This window comes from Chelonoidis abingdonii, chromosome 11 (genome assembly GCF_003597395.2).
Source record: "Chelonoidis abingdonii isolate Lonesome George chromosome 11, CheloAbing_2.0, whole genome shotgun sequence".
Taxonomy (NCBI): Eukaryota; Metazoa; Chordata; order Testudines; family Testudinidae; genus Chelonoidis; species Chelonoidis abingdonii.
The window spans coordinates 25602412-25629088 of record NC_133779.1 but is presented as its reverse complement, the minus strand read 5'-3'; the positions used below and the strand labels follow the sequence as shown (position 1 = coordinate 25629088).

At 49.1% G+C, this 26677-nt stretch overlaps 5 protein-coding genes across 5 annotated transcripts in view; 3 read left to right on the top strand and 2 right to left on the bottom strand.

Moving 5' to 3' along the window:
- The window catches only part of LOC116824745 (uncharacterized), an 864335-nt gene that overhangs the window by 230679 nt on the left and 606979 nt on the right, over positions 1-26677 (bottom strand). The gene's annotated exons all lie outside the window — the stretch shown is intronic.
- LOC116829256 (uncharacterized) overlaps positions 1-26677 on the top strand; it is a 385131-nt gene that overhangs the window by 51749 nt on the left and 306705 nt on the right. Inside the window, exons 10-11 of the mRNA XM_075070439.1 lie at positions 15048-15130; positions 20403-20519. Of these exons, the coding sequence (XP_074926540.1) occupies positions 15048-15130; positions 20403-20519 (200 nt within the window). The remainder of the gene's footprint in view (positions 1-15047; positions 15131-20402; positions 20520-26677) is intronic.
- The window catches only part of LOC116824014 (uncharacterized), a 585485-nt gene that overhangs the window by 343070 nt on the left and 215738 nt on the right, over positions 1-26677 (bottom strand).
- Positions 1-26677, top strand: part of LOC142047429 (uncharacterized) — a 252647-nt gene that overhangs the window by 18621 nt on the left and 207349 nt on the right. The window lies entirely within an intron of this gene.
- On the top strand, positions 20677-23913 carry LOC116823298 (uncharacterized). The gene has a single exon (XM_075070398.1). The coding sequence runs from the start codon at positions 20983-20985 to the stop codon at positions 22216-22218; it is 1236 nt and encodes a 411-aa protein (XP_074926499.1). The 5' UTR covers positions 20677-20982; the 3' UTR covers positions 22219-23913.

Sequence of the window (26677 nt, the reverse complement as noted above, 5' to 3'; positions counted from 1 at the left end):
TGCCCCCTTCTCTCCCTTGTCTGCTGCTGCCTGAATGGACCCTGGGTGCTGGGCCCTGTCTCTGTACTGATAAAACACGAACCACAGCTCAGATTTACCCCTTTTCTCCGGTTCTCCAGCGCCACGGGACATCTCGCCTCTTTTCTCTCTGTTCATCTATCAAATACTGATGGGAAACACACCCAGATTTCATCTCTGATCCACAGCTGACGTGTGCTGTGGAGTGTAGGTTTCTTGGGGAGGGGTTGGTTTTTGTCCTGCATTGCCTGACATTATGTTGGGGTGGGGATTTTTCTGTGTGTTGTGTTTTCATGTGTGTATATTGCACAGCATCCTAGACATGTGGGGCTGGACAGGGCCTCAACTGTCGTTTCTCTGTCCAGCTCTCCCTGCCGAGGCAGGACCCAGTATATGTAGATGATCTCTGACCGAGGTTTGTCCTACCTGCCAGCCCCCCTTGTGAGACTGTTCCAGAGCTGAACTGCCTTAGCTCTGGGGACACCCACCCAGATCTGAGTGGTGAGCAGCTCTGGAGAGAGGAGACCCCAGGGAGTGGGCAGCTGGGTAAAGAGACTACAGCTGGGAGTCCGAGGTCTCCCAGGCTGTCCCTGACAGAGCTAGAAACAGAGCCCAGTTCTAGGGCTGTTCTGGGTACTGAAGGTCTCTGCCACCCTGGTGTTTCAGGCACTGGTGCAAACCCTTCGTACAGACAGAATTTACACTAGTGCACTCTGATTGGCACCGGTGCAAACCCTTCGTACAGACAGAATTTACACTAGTGCACTCTGATTGGCACCGGTGCAAACCCTTCGTACAGACAGAATTTACACTAGTGCTCTCTGATTGGCACCGGTGCAAACCCTTCGTACAGACAGAATTTACACTAGTGCTCTCTGGCACTGGGGCACCATGTCCCAGTTTGAAGGCTTGCGGGGGGTGGGGGGAACAGTGACCTCAGGGAGGCCTGGGGCTGGCTGAGCACTGCAGCTGGTAACGCAGGGGCAGCAGTGAGTGCTGGAGGTGTGAGCCGGGAGCACAGGACTGGACACAGACTTCTCCTGTCCCAGGACACCCACCCCCGGCTGTGTGCAGGGGCTGCAGCTGAGCTGCCCTGCCGAGACAGCCTGTGCACCCATGGACAAACCACCTCTTCCTGCATCCTAATACAGTGAGGTCTGGGGACCTTTCCAAGCTGCGGGTGACGGGGCTCTGGAGTTACTGGGGTCTGTTCCTGGCTCTGTCACTGACCTGCTTGGTGACCTGGGGATGTCACAGCCCCTCTGTGTTTTCCTCCTACCCGTTGTCTATTTGGATTGTGATCTCTTTGGGGCAAGGACTGCACAGATTGGTAGCGGTGTTAGTTAATGCAATTTGGTGGAGGTGTGATTGTGATCTGAGAAGATCTGGGTCTGAGTCCCCCATGTGTGCGATGAAAGGAGAGAAGTGCATCTGTACCATTCGCTTCCAGTCTGTCTCATTTCTGCACTGAGCTGTGCACGTTGTCAGGAGGAAACGGGACTGTTTGCCATGGGAATGGTGAGCAGTGAGATGGGATCTGAGAGCAATCTGTGTGCTTCACGATGGGTGAGTGAATGTAGAACGTTAGCTGGAACTTCTGTGAGTAAGGATGAAAGAGTTGTAAAAAGAGGTGAGGGGGTGTTCAATTGACCAAGTGTGCATCTGTTTCTGGGGAGCAGGCCCAGTATCTGAGTGTAGAACAGGTGTCAGTAGCTCCTGTACAGCGCAGCTCACCTAAAACCACATTCTGTTTTAGCAAAGGTAAACTCTATCCCCTTCTCTTTGCTTCTGAAAGTTGCCTTTCCCAGGGCTTTGCTGCCTTTGTGATTTGCAGAATTAGGATTACATTGGTTACTGCCTTTCCTGATTATTACAAGTTTGAGTTTTGCTGATCTCTCTTCTGGAGGGGCACCAGACAACTTCGGGCAACCTTATATCCTGCTTTCATAAAGTTTTTTGGAAGTGAATTTCCTAGCTTTTTGCACAGAGCAGTATTGGCAGGAGGAGTTAGCAGCGCTATAGGCACTTGTGGGTCTCACACAAGTTTGCAATCGGAGGCCCAGAGAAGTGCAATGACTTACCCAATATCACCCAGCAGGCCTGTGGCAGAGCCAGGAATAGTCCCGGTCCAGTGCTCTCTCCACCGAGGTGCTGGGTGATTCTGAAGTTTTGCTCCCCTCCCCTGTACTTTTTGTTACGGTGGAATGGGAATAATGGTCATGCTTTCAAGTGTCTCTCTCCTCCTCCTCCTCCTCCTCCTTCTCCTTCTCCTTCTGACACCATTTCCAGCTCGGCCTCCCCTTCTTTCAAGTGTTTGCCATGGGCAGTTGGTAACAGAGCCAGCGAGAGAAATCTCTGACATGGTCTGTGCCCCAGCTGGGCCTTCTGCTCCTGGTACAGCCATTCCCTAGCTCTGCCTCTCCTGCAAACAGGCCCCCTCTCCATACACTCTGGCCGGCCCCTGCATCCCATACATGTGTAACATGTGCCTTGAAACTATTCCTAGTTTGGAATTGGGGTGATTAAATTTGTTACCTTCAGCTCCCCCACACTCCAGTTTCAGTTGTTTCGTGGTGTCCTGGTGGTTTTCCACTGATGGTTTGGGCGGGAGCAAGGCTGGTCAGTTGAGTCCATAAAGTAGATTTTCAGTATCAATGCTTTGTTCCGTACATATGATCCACACGCTGATCTCTCAGTCACTGAGTCTTGGCCAGTGATGAGCTTTCTGTAGACACCTCACAGGACCATCCTCCAAGCGATGTGTTTGGTGTGATGGGTTTGTCAGGTCTCAGGTGAGAGCTGCTGGCAAAAACCAAGTGACCCTTTGCCAAGGGATCTCTGTGTCACTGTCTAACTCCCGTAGGCCAGGGAGAGGCTGACTTTCTGCCAATGGCCTTCAGGACGGGTGCTGAGTTCACTGCAGTGCCCTTCGTCCCCTCTCCATTTCCCTTCTCGCTGTGCTGTCTGGGACGCTGCCCCACTTCCTGCTCCCCAGGCCAGCCCGTATCTACTCCATGTGCCAGGCTGCTGGCAGCCCCCAGGGAGAGGCCATTCAGCCTCAGGCCTTCTGGGGTGCAGCTCTGTGAGTCCCATTGGCCCCTGCCCCAGGGGTGTTAAGGGGCACGTCCTTCTAGTGTGTCAGGCTCAACCCCCTGGCTGAGGCCTCGGGGCACTTTCTTCCTCTCTCGGGGCACCGGGTGAAACAGCAAAAGAGCCGACTGTCGGCAAACATGGGTAAATAAAAGAATGAAAGAAAGAAACGGGGAAAGAACTGTGGACAGCTCCCATCAGGATATGGGCCCCTCTTACTTCTGAGAGCCCTGGGAGCGTCTCAGTCCCCTTCAGAGCTTACTGGGTCCCCAGTGCAAGTTTTAACCTGCTCCCCCTTTGAGCTCCGGGATCCCCACCCTCCCTCAGTGAAGGCCAGAGCCCCGAATGCTGCCAGCCCTCTCCTTGGGGCTGGAGATGCTCCACAGACTGTTCCCTTCCCATGGTTGCGTCCCCCACCCCCATTAGAATAGGTCTCTCCTGTTAACTCCTGCTCCAGTCCTGACATGGTTTGCAGGTGTGGAGGGGCTGGGCCAGTCCAGACTAAAGCAGCAGTTTAACTCCTTCTATGCCAGTGTGGGGTTTATATTGCCCTTCACAGGCACCCAGGCCCAGGGTATGGCCCCCTATCAGCCCCATACCTGATGTGATGGGAGACCCACTGGCAGCATTGCCCTTCAGGTGCTGCTCCCACTCCCTCCCCTCCCCCTTTACTGTCACCACAGTGTCTGTCACCTTCACTTCCTGAGGGGTAACCCCAGAAGGTGTGTTTTGTTATCCCTTTCCCTACCCCCAGGATCCATTGCGCACCCTCCGTCACTCACCTCTGTCTGAGGAGATAAGATGGGTCATGGGGTGCAGGAGATGATCTGCTGCAGATCCATTACTGAAGGGGTGGCAGCCTTGAACCCCCTTAAAGGTTGCCAGGATGCTGATGTGCACTGGAGGAAAACTGGGGCTTGACTGAGTCCAGGGACCATTTGACCCACACTATGTCCCTGTAAAGCCTGCTCTGCATTGCTGCCAATTGCTGCTGGTGGCGTTGCGCCCGTAAGTCTCTGTAACGCTGTCCCCAGTGACTCGAGAGTACGCGCACCAGCCTCTGGCAGACTGGTAAGAAGCAGGGAACAAACCCAAATTGGGTGTGAGGTCTGTATGGAGATTTCACCAACCAAGAATCCAGTGTAAACGCATCAGGCTGTGTAACAGCATTAACATGGAATCACAGACAGTCCCCTTGGATGATCCCATATATCTCACCACGCAGGTGAGCTCACCTTTGTGACAGATGATCCCTTACTCCAGAGGTTCTCAACCTTTTTCTTTCTGAGCCGACCCCCCTCCCCCCAACATGCTATAAAAACTCCACGGCCTACGTGGGCCTCAGTAACTGGTTTTCTGCATATAAAAGCCATAGGGGTCCCACATTGCTTAGGCTTTGGCTTCAGCTTCAGGTGGTGGGGTTCAGGGGCCTGGACTTTAGCCCCATGCGCTGGGACTTCAGCTTTCTGCCTTGGGCCTTGGCAAGTCTAATGCTGGCCGTGGTTGGCAGCCCCCCTGATAACTGCTCGTGGCCCACCATGGGGGCCCAACCCCTGGTTCAGAACCACTGCCTTACCCCACGAATCACACCAATGTTCAGGTTACTGCCAGTCCCGAAGGACCAGTCACTTCCTTAAGTCAATTGAATCTTAGATCTCACAAGAAAGACAACACTTGTAGCCAGTCTTGTAATAACTTGTGTTAAGATTTATTTAAAAGGAAACGAGAGTTGTTTACAAAGTTAAGGTAGGTTAAAGCAGATGCGGATGAGTTAGTCTTAAATTTCAAAAGCTAATAGAAGCTTCTATAATAAGCAAGCCCTATATATTCTTTAGGACTAATGCACGCTAAGCATCTGGGGATCTCTTGCTTATGCCTAGAAACCTTTGCCCCCCAGAGTCCAAGCAGCATACAGATAATCAGTTCCTTCTGTGTGGGGGTTTTTACCCCCTTCCTGCCATGTGCTCTGAGCTGCAAACTCAGCTAATGGGAAGTGAAGAGCATAACAACAGTCTTGTGTCTTCTTTAACATCCCATAATAGTCTCTCTGGTGTGGATGGACCTTTCCTGCCAGGCAGGGTGTAATGCATTCGGTTGCCAATCAGCACTTCACCTAGGGAAAGTCTGGTGATTTACATAGTCACAGAGCCTCGCAATGCAACTAGTCAGATATTAACCCTGGCAGCAACTCACAAGCATTCAGTAAAGTCTAAACACTAAACACATTGTTATAATTCTAATACCTGTTTTAACAATACTAACCCAGGGGAGCCAGACTGATTCCAGCCGTGCCTTTGTCCATGTTCAGTTAAGACCTAATTCAGGGTACCCCAGGAGGGAGTGAAGCTAACAGGCAATGATCAAGTGATCTCTCTCCTGCCATCCATCTCCATCCTCGACAAACAGAGGTTAGGAACACCATCCTTACTGAGGCCATGGCTACACTGGCGCTTTACAGCGCTGAACTTTTGCGCTCAGGGGTGTGAAAAAACACCCCGAGTGCTGCAGATACAGCACTGTAAAGCCTCAGTGTAATCAGTGCCGCAGCATTGTGAGCCCGTAGAGGATGTGGACTATGCGCAGCACTTGAGTTTCAATTGTAGCCATAGCCCCAGCCTGGCTAACAGCCATTTATGACTTAACCTCCATGAATTGATCCAGTTCTTTTTAAACGTTGTTATAGTCCAAGCCTCTACAACCTCTCAGCAAGGATTTGCTACCTGTATTTTCCACTAACTGGACTGTGAACTGAGTTAGAACAAAGGGTTCCCGCATATGGAAAAGCTACATAAGATGGGTGTGACATCATCTTCTTGGCCTCATTCCCACACAGGAGAACTCTTGGAAGCACCTGAGGAACAAAGACTGAAGTGGGGAAGTGTTGGTCCAGGCTAAAGGATTTCTAGCTTGTGTATGGAAATTGGGGCTGCTCTATCATCAATCAGGTGAGAAATTGCTATTTCAAATTCTATCCATTTGTATGTTAGGCTTCTTTGAGTTTTTGGTTGTTGGCTAAGTAATCTGCTTGATCTGTTTGCTATCACTTATAACGACTTAAATCTTTCTGTAGTTAATAACTTGTTTTATCCTTTATCGTAATCAGTGATTTTGATGATGGTCTGGGGAAAATCTGAGCTTGGTTAGCACAAGCTTGTTGTGCGTATCTTCCCCATATCAAGGAAAGGCGACTATATTAATGAGCTTACATTATACAGATCCTGTGTAGATAAGATGTATCATTTGGATTTATATTACAGCAGGTGTGCAAGGCTGGGAGCTGGAAGTTGGCTGTTGTCTCTCTCTGTCCTGTGATAGTTTAGGTAAGCACTCAGGTAGCTTAGCTGGGTACGGCACCACCTGCTGTTGTGTGGGTGATAACAGGGCCTGGAGAGACTGGCTGAATCTCCAGAAAGCAGTGTGAGAAGGCAGCCAGCCTGAGGGTTAGAGGACAGCGGTTCCCAGAAGCCCCCAAACAGCACCCGGGGTGACAACCCATCACACCCTAGACTAAACAAGTCTCAGCAGGTTTGTCACATCTCCATCCCGTCTCCTTCCCTACCTGGATAGTTCTGTCTCCATCACTCGAGCAGCTCCCACCTCCTATGCATTTACTGCTCTCTCCCTCCAAGCAGAACCCACCACCAGCCCCTGAGAATCCTTACCTGAGCCAGCTCCATTGTGCCATTTCCTTCCCCTGGGAGAGGGGATGATCTGGAGCAAACTGGACATTATTCTGTAGCCTGCCAGGGTGAGAAGGGCAATGTGAGAGCATTCAGATGGGGTATCTTGTCATTCCACAAGCCAATTCCCCTAGGATTTCCTGCTAATGACATTCTAGGTTCTGCCAAACTGTGGAGCACAGAGTGCACTTATCCAGTACAGGCCTAGCCCCCACCAGGTGTAACCCTCTGAGACAGGGTGAAACCTCCCAGCAGCAGAGTCTCTCTGTTCCACTTATCAAGTTTGCGGAGATACCAAGCTGGGAGGGGTTGCAAGGGCTTTGGAGGATAGAATTAAATTCAAAATGATCTTGACAAACTGGAAAACGGTCTGAGTGAATAGGATGAATTCAATAAGGCGATCCAAAGTACTTCACTTGGAAGGAACAATCAGTTGCACAGTACAAAATGGAAATGACTGCCTAGGAAGGAGGATCTGCGGCGGAAAGAGATCGAGGGGGGGGGTCTATGTGGATCACTCCATCACTGTGGATTTTTAGAGCAGGTTGACAAACACCTCTCAGGATGGTCTAGAATAATACTTCCTCCTGCCTTCAGTGCAGGGGACAGGACTAGATGACCTCTCGAAGTCCTCTGGTTCTGTGATTCTATGAACCAAAGGCCAGAGAAGAGCAGAATCAAAGAGCACTTTGGGGATTCTCCCTGTCATTGCCCCAAGGCAGCTCTCTCAGGTTACAAAGCTGTTTGATGCTCCAGCCTTTATCAGTCTCCGCGGAGTGCCCTTTCATAGGCTGGGCCTAGTTTTAGCTTTGGGAAGTGTGACCCCGGGGGCGCTGAGACTGGGCCTCCTTGTCTCAGCACATCTCGTGTCTTTCGTGGTCCCCATTGAGTAGTTACTCCTGATAGAGACTGTGAACATAAGACGGCCCCGTGTCAGACCAGTGGTCCATCTAGCTCAGCGGTTCTCAAACTGGGGTCAGCACCCTCAGGGACATGAGGTTATTACACAGGGGTCGCGAGATGTAAACCTTCACCACAAACCGTGCTTTGCATCCAACATTCATAATGGTGTTAAATATATTAAAAAGTGTTAAATTTATAAGGGGTGGGGTTGTCACACGGAGGGCGTGCTATTTGAAAGGGTCACAGTACAGAAGTTTGAGAACCACTGGTCATGACCATCCCTGAGAGGGTTGTCCAGCCTGCTCTTAAAAATCCCAAATGATGAGTGATCTAGCTCAGCGGCCAGTGCCAGGTGCTTCAGAGGGAATGAACAGAACAGGGAATCATCAAGTGATCCATCCCCTGTCAGCCATTCCCAGCTGCTGCAAAAGAGGCTACAGACACCATCCTCTGCCCTCCTGCTGTGACACTGGCAGATGAGGTGTTAGCTCTTGCAAAGCTCCTACGTCTTAACTGAACATGGACAAAGGCACGGCTGGAATCAGTCTGGCTCCCTGGTTAGTATTGTTAAAACAGGTATTAGAATTATAACAATGTGTTTAGTGTTTAGACTTTACTGATGTTGCTGCCGGTTAAATCTGACTAGTTGCATTTTGGAGGCTCTGTGACATATGTAAATCACCAGACTTTCCCTAGGTGAAGTGCTGATTGTGCAAGCGAATGCATTACACCCTGCCTGGCAGGAAAGGTCCATCCACACCAAGAGACTATTATGGGATGTTAAAGACGACACAAGACTGTTGTTGCTCTTCATTCTCTTGCTGAGTTTGCGCTCAGAGCACATGGCAGGAAGCGGGGTAAAACCCCCAACAGAAGGAACTATTATCTGATGTGCTTGGACTCGGGGCAAAGGTTTCTATGGCATAAGCAAGAGATCCCCAGCAGTTGGGCCTTACGCCCGTGTGCCCCGACGCTATCCTTTCTCCACCGCTCCCTGTTCCACGAAACCTGGCCATTTGCACTCGGACAGCCCGTTCTCCTTCGCTCGCCTCTCATTGCATCCTACAGAGCGCCCATCCCTATTCCGTCGTCCCTTTCTTCGACACTACTCTTCTCAGTACCCCTTCAGCACTCAACTCGCATCTCCTGCTTCTACACCTAACCATTTTATGTCCTTTGTACACAACTAACCAACTTCTCTTCTCGTCATTCCTGCGTCCCCATCTTAAATTTAATCCCAATCTCCCCAATCTCCACCAGTACCATACTCCCACGTAGTGGGTATTGACATTCCTTCAATGCTCCCAAATCTTGGCCTTGACCTTACAACCCGCTCGCATACTCTCGCGAATGTTCCTCTCTTTCTTCGAGTGCAAGCATCCATTTAGCGGTCATTGCGTCATTACCACTTGACAGCCCCCTGCTACCATTGCCTGCATAGGTGGCATTAACTAGGATACTCCTCTCCGCGACGGCTCCCCCACCGCTACGATGCCTACCCGCTGGTAAACACCAACTCGTGGCTCGCCTTGTTACCTCCTAGTGCGTGCGTTCCTTGGGTCTGCCCTGGCACCCCCCACAGTGTCAATTATTTTATGACTGTTTTAAATATTCCCAGTGCCGTTGCATTTAATGTCTCCCTAGTCGTGGTCTCATCCTCTGAAGGGCACAGGAGGTCTGGTCCGCCCCGCATATGGTTGGGGCCGAATCTGCTCCTGCCCAATTGCGTATTTTCTAGCCTCCGCGGAAAAGGAGAGGAGTAGCTCACACCAACTCCCCACGCGACCCCTTTGATAGCAATGTATGGAGAACTTGCAGCACAAGGCCCCACTGGCAGAAGAAAGCTCCAGAACACCCGTCTCAGAATGTGGTGTCGCCTCAAGGCGTTCTGATGTTGTGTGCCGTCTATATGTATATGCTAATAGTTCGACTGAGGTCGGTGTGCGCGCCCTATGACACCCGGTGCTCGCTTGCTATATGCTGTACGTGCGGATAGGAGACGATTGTGTAGATGGCTGTAACTAATGGCCTCGCCCTAGAATAGAAGCCAGTGTATGTGTGGGGCACACCCTAGGCTTGCTGGCTTTTTGTTGTTGTGTCGATAGTGTGTGGCTAGTGTGTGAGTGTTGAATGCAGCCACGGTTTGCGCTAGGAGGAAGCCTCATCCGACGTCTCAGGTCACGTCAAGAACTCTTTATCATTTCCACTTGTCGCAGCACCACTCGACGCTCTCCAGCGCCTGCAGTCAGCTCCCCTACGTCTCACCCTCAGCGCCCCCCACCACTGGCGAGTCGCCCAGCGCATTGGGGAAGCGGGAGGTGTCGGGGTCTTCGAAATAAAAGTTAAACAGGTTGAGAACTTTGCCGCACGAACTCAAATGGTCGCAAGCTCATCTCCCTCTGTCTCACACTTAGTCCTCTCCGAGCGCTCGACCCATCGCTGCGCCGTGTGAGATATATCGGGCGCTCTACGCCCTTTCATGCGCGGATCCTCATCGTTGGTCGTTTCCTCGTTACATTGCTGTACGACGACAAGCCATGAGAGGCTTTATACACACGGTTGGATCACTGTTGGTATGAGAATTGTTTTGCTGACATTCTCGCCATAACAAACCTCACCAACCATAAGTGCTACCCGTGATCTCGTGCTATGCAATTAATGCGACCAAGCCCTTGCGACAGAGTCTACCTTTACACTATGCCCACATAGAGTGAAAGAACCATTTCATTCAGTGCCAGCGCGAGGAGACCACAGACAGAAACCTCGTGTGCCCCAGTCACCTCCTCAGCCATGATGGAGAGGGGTTCAACTTCATCAATCCTTCAGTGCATGATGGGTGTTGCATACCCGCACTAGGCAAGAAGGGGTTAATTCCCACTTGGTTGGAGCCGTCCCTCCGCCTCAGACCTGCTGGCTGTCCAGCTGCTGTCGTATCGTTATCAAGGGAACGTCAGCTCCGTCTTGGGGCTGGCCTTGAGCCTGTGAGCTCAAGCCCGGATGCGCCCACGCCCCTGGACCCCGGCCCGCCCCAGGTCCGACCCGGGAGACTGCACCCTCACTGGGCGTAGCTTGGCCTGCCCGCCCGGGCCCCGGCGACGGACTCATCGCCGGGCAGCCCCGTTCGTGGCCGGGAAGCGTGCCGGCTCCACCCCCCCCCCCGCCGCCGCTCTCCCACCTGTCCCCCCGCCCTCCACCCCATGACCACTCACGCATCTGCACCCAGGAACTTTGTTGCATCGACTCGCCCACACGTCACCACCCACAACCCCCCCCCCCCCCCCCCCCCAGCCCCCGAGCCCCACCCCCCCACCCCACCCACCCCCCAACCCACCCCCCACCACCCCCCTCCCCCCACACACCCTCCGTCCCCACTCAGCCTCTCACACTTCTCGCGGGCTTAAATCCCTCTACTGTAGTACACCCCGGTCGCAACCCCCGACCCGGGTTCGTTGTCCACCCTACGCCGTGCGTGTACGCGCCCCTGTCCCAAAGTGCCTGCCAGCATCCACTTCTCGATCCATCTGCACGTGACCCCAGGTGATCATTTGCTGCCCGTCCCTCCCTTGCTATGTACGACGCACTGTGATGCTACTCTTAGTCTTGCTTAAAATATCTTTTCACAGATACACATATGATGACCTCTGATCTTATCAGCACCTTTGTTGCTCGTTCTCCAGCGATCTTGCTCTGTTGGTCCGTTCCCTATAGCCAACTCGAATGTCCATCTCTCTTCATCGAAACAGGCGCTTTGCGTCTGTCGCTGTGCTGTTGTTCGCGGTGCACTGTGCTAGGTATTTTCGACAGTAAACACTCCCTTGCGCACCCCCATCTGATTCTACTCCTGGGATTAAGATCAGGTAACGCCATCGTCACTCTCCCAATTAGCTATAGTTATGGCTGACTGGGGGTGTTTGCCCGCAAGTGCATTCATGTATGGTTGTAAAAAGCGTGGCCATTACCCATTTCTTGGCGGATAGTGTCTTTCCCTCAATCAGTGTCTCATCTTTGTGGTGCTATCATCACTCATGCTTCCCCCAGCGTCCTTGGTGAAAAATAGTAGACCATATCTGGCGGGATCCCTACGCTTTTTGCGAGCCTATAGCAACGATGATTATCACACCAGAAGGTTTTGTACCCACAGGTGGGAGCTTGAACCCACTATTCGCTGTGAGTTCACCGGAGCGATAGTGCGCTTCGCAATTAGGAGAGGATGCCACGTGGACTGTGCCCCATACCTAACTGGAATGATATAACTGCCCCCTCCTCTCATTACTAAATGCCACAGTGCTCTCCCCTTTCACAGCACTTCCGCGTTGGAAGACCACAATACCTGCGTTTTCTGCGATCCTACAGAGAATGTCCATGGGTGCAATCCCCTTAGGCTACCGAGCCGACAACTGGGCAACTAGGGCAGGGTGACTGACAGAAGACTGAAAGGACAGGCTATCCTCGGCCCCACCTCTAACACCTGGTTATCGTGCCAGCACCATTCTGATGAAGCGCAAATGACGCAGCAGACACCCCGTCATCTACTTGCGAGTCCACTCCAACCCACGTGGGCGCGCCTCTTCCTGTCGCTTGAAATGTCAGCCTCTTCCCACTCACTCTCTGTGGTCTGCTCCGAGCAGCTGTGGCACATGAGGTGAGAGGATAATACTGAGCTTTTAGGGCCTTGTAGCGGTGAGAAGAGTCAGGTCGAGGGGAGCGGTGGACTAGGGGGCGGCCGATGGCGCACAGGCCAAGGTCGTCCTGTGAAAAGAGGAAGATTGATACCGGGAATGGGGGGCGAGACCTAGGGAAGCGGGAATAGTGGCGCTACTGGCGCGACTAGCTGGGTCATAGGTCTCCTATACCGCGTTCGAGTCTGCTGTAGCATCAGTGCAGATCATCCTCCTCTCTTTGTGATTAGCACTCTACTCTCCCGTTGCGTGACAGTGCGACCTGACACTTTAGGTTTGGGTTCCTGTTTCATAAGGCCAACCAGTGGCGACCCCCTACTGGCCTGCGATGACCTCGTCAAACCCTTGTTTAAGCCTTATGAGCGTTGCACTGCAGTGTTCGATTAGGGGAGTCTCTGCTCCCCCTTTAATGACTTCTCGGGTCTGCCCTCTTGCCCTATGTCTGCGGCTTCATGCGCGCCCTCCTGGTGCTGTCGACGCTCGGCCCCAGCTCCTGCCCCCTGGGCCCAGCCGTATCTACTCCCCATTGTGCACACACGAGGCTGTAGTACTTCTGTCGACGGTCCTCGTGCCAGATCGCCCTCCACTCTGCAGGCCCAGTGTGAGAAGGAGGGGCCTCGTCACTCGGACTGGCAGAGCGGAAGGCGTTGTTGATGGTAATCCCACCTTCCTCGCTGTTATGGAGCCCAACAGCACACGGACGGGTGTTGGTCCCTCTGCTGTGCTTTTCTGGTCAGCAGGACTCGCCGCCCCTATTGCTCTGACCAGGCAGTACGCGCCTCTTTGCTGGGAGCGCTCCTCTTTTGGGGCACCTGGCAGGAGACAGCGCTCTGCAGTTGGTCCAATTGACCCAGTGGTCGCCTTGGCGCCCCCAGGCCAAACCAGCTGTGGTTAACTGGAACAGCTGTTGCTCCTGTCTCTAGGGTGTCTAGATTCTGTCGTGAGATCTCACGCCTGCCTCACGCTGATCCTTCTGTAGCTGTCTAATGGAAAGGTGAGGGGGGTTTATGCAGCCCCAGGATGCCCAACCTCATTTGCTATATGCCTACCTCTCTTGGGGGCTCTCCAAGGTCGCGTGGAGAGCCGTTTGATGTTCCCTTTTGCCGCTTCGAAGGCTCCTCCTGGACACAATGGGGTGTCACTGCAGCGCTGGAAGTTAGTTGTCGGGGCTCACTGCCAAAGAAGGCCATCTCACAAGACAAGAAAAACACATAAATGCAAAGGAAAAGAAAAGGGGGGCTCCCGGCGCAAGTAAAGTCTAAACACTAAACACATTGTTATAATTCTAATACCTGTTTTAACAATACTAACCCAGGGGAGCCAGACTGATTCCAGCCGTGCCTTTGTCCATGTTCAGTTAAGACATGGGAGCTTTTGCAAGAGCTAACACCTCATCTGCCAGTGTCACAGGCAGGATGGGCAGGGATGGTGCCTCTAGCCTCTGTTTGGCAAAAACTGGGAATGGGTGACAGGGGATGGATCACTTGATGATTCCCTGTTCTGTTGATTCCCTCTGAAGCACCTGGCACTGGCTGCTGAGCTAGACGGACCGTTGGTCTGACACAGGGGCCGTTCTTATGTTCACAGTCTCTATCAGGAGTAACTACTCACTTGGACTCACTCGGGAGCCACAGAAAGACACAAGATGTGCTGAGACAAGGAGGCCCAGTCTCAGCACCCCCGGGGTCACGCTTCCCAAAAGCTAAAACTAGGCCCAGCCTATGAAAGCGGCACTCCCAGGGGAGACTGTATAAAGGCTGGAGCATCAAACAGCTTTGTAACCTGAGACAGCTGCCTTGGAGCAATGACAGGGAGAATCCCCCAAAGTGGCTCCTTTGATTCTGCTCTTCTCTGGCCTTTGCTTTATAGAATCACAGAACCCGAAGGGACCTTGAGAGGTCAAGTAAGAACCTTTTGTGTACTTGAAAACGGTGATCATGTTCCCTCTCAGTCTTCTCTTTTCCAGACTAAACAAACACAATTTTTTCAATCGTCCCTCATAGGTCTTGTTTTCTAGACCTTTCATCATTATTGTTGCTCTTCTCGGGACTTTCTCCAGTTTGTCCACATCTTTACTGAAATGTGCTGCCCAGAACTGGACACACTGCTCCAGTTGAGGTCTAATCAGCGCGGAGTAGAGCGGAAGAATTGCTCCTCCTGTCTTGCTTTTTTTGCAACAGTGTAACACTGTCGACTCATATTTAGCTTGTGACCCACTGTGACCCCCAGATCCCTTTCCACAGTTCTCCTTCCTAGGCTGTCATTTCCCATTTTGTATGTGTGCAACTGCTCGTTTCTTCCTAAGTGGAGTACTTGGGATTTGTCTTTATTGAATTTCATCCTATTTACTTCAGACCATTTCTCCAGTTTGTCCAGATCATTTTGAATTTTAATTCTATCCTCCAAAGGACTTACAACCCCTCTCAGCTTGGTATCGTCTGCAAAGTTGATAAGTGTAACAGAGAGACTCTGCTCCTGAGAGGGTTTCACCCTGTCTCAGAGGGTTACACCCAGGTGGGAGGGGGCTAGGCCTGTACTGGAATAAGGTCACTCTGTGCTTCACAGTTTGGCAGAACCTAAAATGTCCATTAGCACGGTAAATCCTGGGGGAATCAGCTTGGGGAATGGACAAAAACCCCGTTTGAATTCTCTCACATTGCCCTTTTCATCCTGGCAGGCTACAGAATAACATCAACATTTCACTCCAGATCATCCCCTCCTCCCAGGGGGAAGGAAATGGCTTCAATGGAGCTGGCTCAGGTAAGGGATTCTCAGGGAGCTGGTGGTGGGTTCTGCTTGGAGGGAGAGGAGCAGTAAATGCATAGGAGGGTGGGAGCTGCTCGAGGTGATGGGAGACAGGAACTATCTAGGGTGGGGAAAGGGAGGGGACAGGATGTGACAAACCTGCTGAGACTTGTATAATGTAGGATGTGATGGGTTGTCACCCTGGGGTGCAGTGTGGGGGCTTCTGGGAACTGCTGTGCCCTCTAGCCCTCAAGCTGGTCTGGCCCTTCTCACACTGCTTTGCTGGAGATTCAGCCAGTCTCTCCAGGCTCTGTTATCAATCACACGACAGCAGGTGGTACTGTACACCCAGCTAAGCTACCTGACTGCTTTACCTAAGCCACTCAAGGACAGAGAGAAGACAACAGCCAACTTCCCAGCGATAAGTGATAGCAGATAGATCAAAGCAGATTACTTAGGCTTACTTTGAGTTTTTGGTTATTTGCAAACATACGAAATGGATAGAATTTGAACTAGCAATTTCTCACCCTGACTGATGATAGAAGCAGTCCACCAAGTTTCCATACCCAAGCTTGAAATCCCTTTACCCTGGGAGCAACACTTCCCCCAGTTCAGTCTTTGTTCCTGAGGTGCTTCCTCAGGTGGAGAAAGTGAATAAGGAAAAGTTATTTACTTGTTCCCGTAATATAAGAACTAGGGGCCACCAAATGAAATTAATGGGCAGCAGGTTTAAAACAAAGAAAAGGAAGTTTTTCTTCACACAGTGCACAGTCAACCTATGACTCCTGTGCCGAGGGCGGTTGTTGAATGGCTGGGACATAGACGGGGTTTAGAAGAGAACTGTGATTACATTCATGGAGGTTCAGTCCATTGATGCGCTATTAACCAGGTGGATAAGGGAATGTGTCCCTAGCTTGTTGTGTCAGAGGTATGAGATGGAATAGCAGGAGAAAGATCCCTTGATCGTGCCTGTTAGGTCATCACCCCTCTGGGGCACACTGGCTTGCAATGTCAGTAGACAGATACTGGTGTGGATGGACCTTTGGTCTGAACACTGAATGGCCATATTCTATTCCCAGATTCTAACGGAAAGGGACTCGAGAGGTCATCGAGTCCATCCCCTGCTCTCATGCGGACAAATACTGTCTAGACCAATCCTGAATAGACGATTTTATAAACTACTCATTCAATTATCTCCAGAGATGGAGATTCCACAACCTCCCTAGGCAATTTATTCCAGTGTTTAACTACCCTGACAGTTAGGAACTTTTTCCTAATGTCCAACCTAAACCTCCCTTTGCTGCAGTTTAAGCCCATTGCTTCTTGTTCTATCCTTAGAGGCTAAGGTGAACAAGTTTTCAAGGCACAGGAGCTGGGAACGGAACTTCCCCTCTTTGTGGAACAGGAAATAACCCTCTACCCAGTGCTGGAGCCGGAATCTACTGACACTTCATTAGTTACCACCACCACCACCACCAATCTTTGTGGGAACTGCAAACTTTATCAGTGATGATTTTATATTCTCTTGCAGGTCATTAATAAGCATGTTAAATAGCACAGGGCCAAGAACCAATCCTTGTGGGAACCCCCTAGAAATAAATCCTCTCCACCATAGTTCCCCATTTACAATCACAGTTTTTAATTTATTTAATATATGCCCTGTATATTTTGTATCTTTCTAGTTTTCTAGTCAAAATATTCTGCTGAACCAAGTCATATGCCTTACAGAAGTAGGTATATTAGATCAATACTATTAGTTGCAACCAAACTTTTGATCTCACCCAGTAAGGATATCCAGTTCATTTGACAGAATCTATTGTGTCTAAATCTTTGTTAATGGGTACTAATTATATTACCCTCCTTTAATTCTTTATTAATGAACTCCAGTATCAGCTGCTCCATTCTCTTGCCCACTATCGATTTTGAACTAACACACTTGTAATTAGCTGGCTCACCTCTTTTACACTTTTTAAATATTGCCACGGCATTAGCCTTATTCCAGTCTTATGGAATTTCCTCAGTGTTCCAAGTCCTAATGAAAATCAACATTAACAATCCACCACGCTCCTCCACCAGGTCTTTCAAAACTCTTGTTATCTGGACCTGCTGATTTAAACACATCTAACTGTAATACCTGCTGTTTACTGTCCTCATGACTTATTGTTGGAATGGAAAGACTGTCGTCGTCAACATCGTATGGTATGACTGACGTCATCTGTTTTTCTCCAAATCCAGGAGAGAAACATTTATTGAACACTTTTACCTCTTCTGCATTATTTTTGATAATTCTGCCATTTCCATCTAGTAATTTACCACTACCATTGTTAGGGATGAATTTTGTAGTTAATATACTTTTAAAAACTTCCCTCTTATTTTCATTGGTTGGTCACTAATTTCTGATCGCTTCCCTACCAATTTTCTACGATTCTGACCTTCTAGCTTATATTCTTTACTATTGACTTCCCCTTTCTTCCATATATTTTATTTGGAGAGTGTTGGGATTCCTACCAGGGAGCCACCAGCAGGGTCCAGAGACAGCCCCATCTCCTATATTAAGCTCTGGCTAGTAGGTATGTGATAAATGTGATGACCCTGCCTCCGTCTGTCAGCTGGGAGACACAAAGGTTTTCTCTTTCTACCCTCTGATGCCTCCTGGCTGCTCTAAGGAAGGTGAGGTGGGACTCTGTTAACATGTGCCTCCCAGAGCTTCCCTTTACCTGGTGCTGCTGTTCCGTGAATAGTGGGGCTGTGAGTGGGGCAGCAGGTACTGAATGTTGGACTCTTGCTATTTCAGAGACCAGTGACTTTCGAGGAAGTGGCTGTGTATTTCACCAGGGAAGAGGGGGCTCTGCTGGATCCCGCTCAGAGAGCCCTCTACTGGGATGTCATGCAGGAGAACTACGAGACGGTGGTCTTGCTGGGTAAGGAGTCCTCTCCCCTGGGTGATTAGAAGTTGTGGGGTCTCTGAAGAACCTGAGCAGTAATAACTTTATACCTTTATTCATCATATAAGTTTTGACAAGTTTCCTTGTCCCCCTTTTTTTGCCTCATCTCCCACCCACTAGTATAATTTTTGGACATGTGCCTTTTTGGTGCCGTCAGTCATTTGAAAATTGCATAGAATGTATCCTTATTGGATGCATTAATAACTACATTAATAACTGTAGCTTTCATGCCTGTTCCTCATTGTAAGAGGAAAATATGTCGCCTGTAGAATTCTAAATGGAGTAAATAGGTGTGTGACTCATGCATGGCTTGTGTGACAGTCAGATGAGCTCCTCTTTTGATAGGAGAGTGTATAATGTTGGCATTCAGGACCCCACGGGTGAAGGGAGAACAGAGCTGTGGGAGGGGAGGAGAAGGGGGGAGTAGATAATTCTGGGGTGCCAGGATATGGGGTGGGGGTGTGCAGGATTAGAGCTAAGCAGCAGCAGGGAGGGAGGAGGTTGTGAGAGACAAGGAGGGAACACAAGAATCTCCCAAGGCTCCGGGAGGTGGTGCTGGCTGAGAGTAATGGGACGAAGGGGAGGGGAGTGTGGAGGAAGGGCACCCAGGAAGTGGACTGGATGACTCAGTGGAAGGGAGGAGAGGTTTGGGGATCTAGAGCTGTGGGGGATCCCAGACCTTTAACCCCAAATCCCTACCCAAGCCTTGTTGGTTTAGAGTCTCCACTCCAGTTTTATTTCTGTTCAATTTCACTTCATTATACATTTCCCCCCCAAATATTATTATTTTAACTCTTGACCTCCCTCTCTCACTCATTACCCCCCTCCCCGTATAACCTCCCATCTCTATGCACAGCGACCCTGGCCACCGACCCTGAGTCCTTGCTGCGTTCCTCCCTCCCAGAGCAGGGCCCCTTCCCAGGCACAAATGGGCACTTTGTTCATGATGTCACAGGCTGGTAGTGTGGCCTGTACAATTTTTACACCTACAAGATTACGTATTGGGGTACAGCTTGCCCTTGGACCTGGCTACTCAGAGTTAATGGAGGAGATGAAATTTGGTGAAACACACAGAAACTTGATCTATAATTGAAATCATAGGCAGGGATCAATACACGTAACGATTAGACTAAGATAAGTATAGTAAAGAGGGGCTTGCACTCTGCATACTTACAAGCTATGGACACCGTTGGAAACAAAGATCGAGGCGCAAGGGAGCCCATCAGAAGGGAGGCCCTGCGTCAGTTTACACTGTCTCGGGGACCTGACAAAATGAAAAACTGGTAACTAGGAGAGGTATTTTCTCTGGTTTCTTATGGTAATAGGATGGCGATATACCATATCTGCTCCTTTACTCTGATTACAATAATGTCACTAGCTGCCCCAAAACATACCTAGTCTTTGGGAAGTCCATAATCAAGCATCAAGCATTAATACTCACGATTTACATCACTGATTTATTAATAATTCCAATATTGGATGCGGTCCAAGTGCTGAGATACTCCATACTAACCTAATTGCTAACCCCCCCCCACCCCAAAACTTCCTTCTTTCAGAGTCCTGTGGCATATTGCACCTGTTTCTGGTTCCTCATTAGCCTCTCAAAATGAGGGTGCAAAATATCTGACCTGGGATTCTCTCCTTAGGCCTATTCAGGTAAATCCCAGACTTCAGCATAACTGCTCCCACAAAGCCTCAGCCTAATAGAAAACCCTGGACTGTAGCAAGCTGAGGCTATGTCTGCACTACCGCGGTAACTCAACCTACGCTGTGCAGCTCCAGCTACGTATTCCTAACAGCCCAATACCAACTTATTTCAGTGTGACTGGTTTGGGATGTGAGGACGTGACCCTACGCTTCCCAGCTTAAGACCTCAGACTATCCTAGTGAGAGACGGCCCATACACAGGCAGACTGTGATTTTGAATTCTTTGTTTTTATACCTCTGTAACTAGCTAAGTGATAAAAATACACCTGAATTCTTAAGGTATAGGCTTTACAGGCAGGCCTGAGTATCTCTATTCTCACCGTGGATTCTACCCCTTCCCCCATTCTGTGTCTGTCTTCTCTATTTAGATTGTAAATTCTTCAGGACATGGGCCATCTACTATTCTCTGTTTGTACTTGTCCTAGCACAATGGGGACCCACGGTTAGTTGGTCCTTAGGCACTAAGGTAATGAATATGATTTATAATAATAATAACTCTCCTGGCACTTTGAGCCAAGGAAGCTGGTCTTGGGATGTTACTGCTTAAAAATGAGCTGGGATTAAAACCATGGAATATTCTTTGTGACAAGTATCCCACAAATTCCACTGACCTCCCTTGTTTTCTTTGCCTGGAGTAGGGTTTCCAATTTCCAAACCTGATGTGATCTCGCAGCTGGAACGAGGGGAAGAGCTGTGGGTCCCGGACCTCCAAGGCTCTGAGAAAGAAGTGCTCCCGAGAGCTGCCTGCACAGGTGAGGAATTGGTTAAACCAATTCAACAACTCTTTGGGAATGCGGGAAACATTTGTAGGAATGCCCTACAAAGACCCTGTGAGCTCCCTGCAGATGTGGAATCATTATGGCAGATGTCACTCATGGCTTCCCTCCTATTCTGACTGACAGCTGGCAGCAGATCCCTCCCCGATCTCACTTTCCCCTGAGTGTGGTGCTGAGATGCGGACCAAAACGGATCCCTTCCTCTCTCCTCTGGGGAAGGGTTTGGAGAAAATCATCTCCTGATAGGTGTAGAACTGATAAATGAAATTGTTTTTAATTGTTCACTTTATTAATGTAACTTCTGTTCACCATTCACTACACTTGCCATATTGTAATTCAAACCCCATTTTAAAACGCTCACTCCATCTTGTAAAAGCTTCCTCCAACCTTCATTTTTGCAAACCCTGCTGTAATCTTATTAGTTAGTTTAGATGTGTGAATGAGGCACAAGGGGAATGTTTCCGAGAGTTGTGCAGTCCCAGAAAAAGCAAAAGCCTGTGAGACTCAGCAGAGGCCAGAGGAAAACTTCAGTAGCCACTCAGGCCTTATAACACGTAACAGAATCAACTTGGAAGGGAGACGCTACACATGCCATGAGTGTGGGAAAAGCTTCAATCGGAGCTCACACCTAATCACACATTGTAGAATCCACACTGGAGAGACGCCCTACACATGTTCTGAGTGTGGGAAAAGCTTCAATCAGAGCTCTGCCATGAGGACACATAGGAGAATCCACACGGGTGAGAAACCATATGGATGCTCTGAGTGTGAGAAAAGCTTCAGACATAGCTCAGGCCTCATCTCACATCAGAGAATCCACACTGGAGAGACTCCCTACATATGTTCTGAGTGCGGGAAAAGCTTCAGTCACAGCTCTGCCCTGATCACACATCAGAGGATCCACACGGGAGAGATGCCCTACACATGCTCTGAATGCCGGAAAAGCTTCAATCAGAGATCTGCCCTGATCGCACATCAGAGGATCCACACGGGAGAAACACCCTACACGTGCCCTGAGTGCGGGAAAAGCTTCAATCGGAGCTCTACGCTTACCACACATCAGAGAATCCACACGGGTGAGAAACCTTATAAATGCTCTGAGTGCGGGAAACGCTTCATTGATAATTCAACCCTCATCACACATCAGCGAATCCACACAGGGGAGACGCCCTACACGTGCTCTGAGTGCGGGAAATGCTTCAATCAGCGCTCAAACTTTATCACGCATCAGAGAATCCACACGGGTGAGAAACCTTATGGATGCTCTGGGTGTGGGGAACACTTCATTCGTCGTTCAGTCCTCATCTTACATCAGCGAATCCACACAGGGGAGATGCCCTACACGTGCTCCGAGTGCGGGAAAAGCTTTAGTGGGCAGTCAGCCCTGAGCACACACAGGAGAATCCACACCGGGGAGACGCCCTACACATGCTCTGAGTGCGGGAAACGCTTCAGTCGGCGCTCACACCTTATCAGACATCAGAGAATCCACACCGGGGAGACGCCCTACACATGCGCTGAGTGCGGGAAAAGCTTCAATCAGAGCTCAAACCTTATTGCACGCCAGAAAATCCACACGGGAGAGAAACCTCATACATGCTCTGAGTGCGGGAAATGCTTCAGTGATAGCTCAAGCCTTTCTAGACATCAGAAAGTCCACGAGAGAGATCTGTAATAAATGCCTCGACTAGGGCTGACTGAAGATATTTTTTTTTTAAATCACATTTGCTAATTCTCACATAGTGATCTGTGCACCATATTCACCTTGGTCTTTCAGCTCCACCAGATGAGTTGCCTGCTTCTGCCTTTTGCAGCTCACCCTTCTTTGGGGTCAGTCCTGTGATCTTTTCTATCAACTCCTTTCCTTTTGAGTCATAGGAGCATGTGTCCCTCCAGCCAGGAATGTTCATCAGCTCCAGGTGGAGGAGAGAGGTTTGATCCCAACAAGCTACACTGAGGCAAAAACTACCTGTGCCTGACCTCCGCTAGGACTGTACGTGGCGTTGGCTGCTCAAGTTAGTGATATTGGTGTAAAAAGACAATTATAGTTGTAGAGCAGATGCAGCCCAGGTGAAGTTGTTGGCGTTAGCTTTCCCCTTGATCTGACCTAAACTCCATCATTTTTCCTAGTCTGAACAAACCCTGAGCATCACGGTTATACTGTTCCCCCATTTCAAAGCAATTCTTAGTCATCAAGTTCCCCCTTTGGAAACCAATTCTTTCATTCCCAGTTACTCTGTTGTTGCTTTAGGTTGTGCTGAAGAGCAGATATTTTTGCTACCATTTTCCTCAGTTAAAATATACTGAACTATAACAAAGAGCAGGAACAGGGCAGGGATAGGGAAAAATGTCATGTCACCCTCTGTAACAACAGAGGAAGATAGGGTAAGTCAGAGGGATTCCCTTATTCCCCATCACCGTCCCAATCCCCCTGATGTTCAATTGGTTAGGTCAAAATTTTTTCTAAAGGGCTGGGAAGAGGATTCCCTAGTAAATGACTTAGAACTAAGCAAGATACCCATGCATTGGGCTCCCAAAGCAGTTGTGGCCCAGGCCCTACAGGAGGTCGCTCCTGAAGATCTCCCCTTCCTAATCAGGTGCATGTAGCCTATTGTTTGGGAACTGCAATCCCTATCTAGGTAGGGATGGGGAAATGGAAGTGACATTTCTCTTCAGCTCCCCCCGGGAGATGCTGCAAATGTGTAGAAAATGAAATCCCTGTTGAATGTGATATAGCTGCAGAAAGAGACCTATTTTTAATAGAGACCTGACATTTGGTGTTTTACAGGGATTCTAAGCCGCAGCTGAATTTAGTCCCTAATTTAAATTTGTGGCACCAGATTAAAGACATAAAAGATCATAGTTGGGGGAGTCGTACCTCACTATCGCTACTGATCTGTTGTGTGGTTGGTGACGAATTCTACGCCAGAGAAGTGTCAAATTACTCCAAGTAATGTCAAAGGTTTGACAAGAACTCAGGTAGAAATTGCAGGTAGTGGTGGTTGATTTTTACCCCAGAGGTGGGAGCTATGGTGACCTGTGGCCCAGGTCAACTATTTTTAGAATCTTCTCCCTAGTTAAGTGGCATCGGTCACACTCCTGAAGGCGCCAGGATTAAATTGGGCACAACTGTCTTTTACCATTTGGATCCAAAGTTTCATGAAGCACAGAGAGAAACAGCTGATTCCTTCAGAGCCATTCCATGCCTATGGGTCCCAATCTGGCTGCCTTGTTGGACAAGAAGCACTTCTATGCTGGGCAAATGATGGTAGCCAATAATGGAATGTGTCAGATTCCAAGTTCAGACTGCAGGATACTTGAATGCTGAGTCCAGAGTCTGTGGTTTAGTCCAGGCCTGCACAACTCGTAAAGTGGCGAGAGCAATATTACTCCAAAGAAAACAGCTGAGGTCTTTCCTGACACTGCTGCCAGCACTCGGTCCTGTCCTGTAGCAGTGATGGGATTCTCTGTCTAAGTGCGGATCTGCACTTGTCTTGTTGAACTTATCAAGTTCTTATTGGCCAATCTCTAATTTGTTTGGTCACTGTGACCTCATCCCTACACTCCAGCATATCTACTTCTCTCTATTAGTGTCATCCAAACTTGCTGAGGGGCAGTCATCAATCTAGATCATTACTAAATATGTTCAACAAAACGGCTAGGGACGGGACCTTGGGCACTCACTTGATATGGCTGCAATAGAACGTTGAGCTTTAATCTACCTGTTGAGACTGAAGGTCTTCCAGCTTCTATCCTTATAGTCTTCATGCCAGCATCTTCTTTATCTTCTGGAAGAAACTGTTGGAGAAAAAGTTTGTTAAGTCAAAGGTATTATTCAACTCTACTGTTTCCATATCACAGTAGCATTATTATCATAGAAGGCAATCGAGTTGGTCAGGTCATGACTTGTCTTGTGAATTCGGTTTTAATGTTCCTGATACCTTCTCTTTCCAGTGCTTCAACATGATTTCTTGAGGACTGCTCCATGATTTTTCCAGGGACTGATCGGTCTGTAGTTGGGTACTCCTCCTTCTTTTTTAAGATGGGACAGTAATTTTTTTTCCAGTCCATCCAGGACGTCCCCTGATTGACAGCAAGTTTTCACAGATAATGGCCAGATGATTTGCAATCACATCAGCCATTCCTTCGATGCTAGATGCATTAGAATTGGATTCATGCACTTGGGTATGTACAGCTTTTTCTAATAGTCTTGTGACGTTTGTATGAAGGTGGGTTGTGTAAAGGGTCTATGGGGAGGTTATGGTTTTGCTGGTTATGATATGCTGTGTTAATTAAATGGTTTTTTTTGGGGGTTTTGTGAACAATTTTTTGTAGTTGAAGTTAATGAATATTGCCTCTATACTGCTGTAATTCAACTTAGGGTCTTGGTAATGCACTTTACAGCGCTGCACTTCCGTTGGCGCTCAGAGGGTGTGAAAAAACAACCGAGCACTGCAGATAAGCGCTGTAAGCCTCAGGGCAGTGGTGCAGCACTGGGAAAGGTCCCGCGCTGCCACGCTACACACGTAGAGGATGTGGTTACGTGCAGCGTCTGAGAGCTGTCTCCCGCGCTTGGCCTATGATTTACATGCTGCTGCGGCACGCTTTTGAAATTTCAAATGTAGCATACGTTATGTGTGCTTTGGGTGAACCAGACAAGTTGGTGTCAGCTCTGCCTAGCCTGCTTGATGGGCTTTTTTTTATTTTTATTTTTGGCTGCTTGGGGCGGCCAAACCCCTGGAGCCGGCCCTGCATGGAGGGATATGCCTATGGACAGAACTCTGAGGTTTTTTCATGCCATATGCTGGATAGCTTGCCTTTGGGACAAAGAAAGAAAGCCACATGGCAAGAGACTATAAAAGGCTGCTGCAGCTCCTCCACCATGCTTTTAGCCTCTGGAGGGACTTTGCTACAAATGGAAGCTCTGAACAAAGGACTGAATGACCCATCCCAGCGGGAGATGTTCTCCCGAGACTTGATTTGAACCTGCAGTTTATTCTATCACTGCTACAAGCCTGAACCAAGAACTTTGCCATTACTGTATGTAATTGATTCCATTTAACCAATTCTAGCTCTCATCTGATTTTTTTCCTTTTATAAATAAACTTTTAGATTTTAGATTCTAAAGAATTGGCAACAGTGTGATTTATGGCTAAAATCTGATTTGTATATTGACCTGGGTCTGGGGCTTGGTCCTTTGGGATTGAGAGAACCTCTTTTCTTTTATTGGGGTGTTGGTTCTCATAACCATTCGTCCCCATAACGAGTGGCACTGGTGGTGATACTGGGAAACTGGAGTGTCTAAGGGAGTTGTTTGTGTGACTTGTGGTTACCAGTGAGATGAAACCAAAGTCCTCTTGGTCTGGCTGGTTTGGTTTGCCTTGGTGTGCAAAGAAACCCCAGCCTTAGGCTGTAACTGCCCTGCCTTAAGCAATTTGTTCTGAATGGATACTCTCAGCTGGGTCCCGCCAGACCCAGCATTGTTACAGTCCTTAACCTGTTCTTTCACCACTGAGGGGTGCTCACCTTCTCCCCATACTGTGCTGCCCAGTGCAGCAGTCTGGGAGCTGACCTTGTCTGTGAAGACAGAGGCAAAAAAAGCATTGAGTACTTCAGCTTTTTCTGCATTATCTGTCACTAGGTTGCCTCCCCCCACCATTCATTAAGGGTCCCACACTTTCCCTGACCTTTTTCTTGTTGCTAACATACCTGTAGAAACTGTTCTTGTTACCCTTCACATCCATTGCTAGCTGCAACTCCAGCTGTGTTTTGGCCTTCCTCGTTACACCCCTGCATGCTGGAGCAATATTTTGATACTCCTCCCTAGTCATCTGGCCAAGTTTCCACTTCTTGTAAGCTTCCTTTTTGTGTTTAAGCTCACAAGATTTCACTGTTAAGCCAAGCTGGTCACCTGCCATATTTTCTATTCTTTCTGCACGTCGGGATGGTTTGTTCCTGCGCCCTTAATAAGGCGGCTTTAAAATACAGCCAGCTTGTTGTACTCAAAGTACTATACGGGATCTTTTCAGGGAGGATAAGGCAAAACGCCACATTTATGAGTAATACAGGTTTAATTAACACTTTATCATATGCATATGATATATTACAGTCATGCATTCACACACACACACACA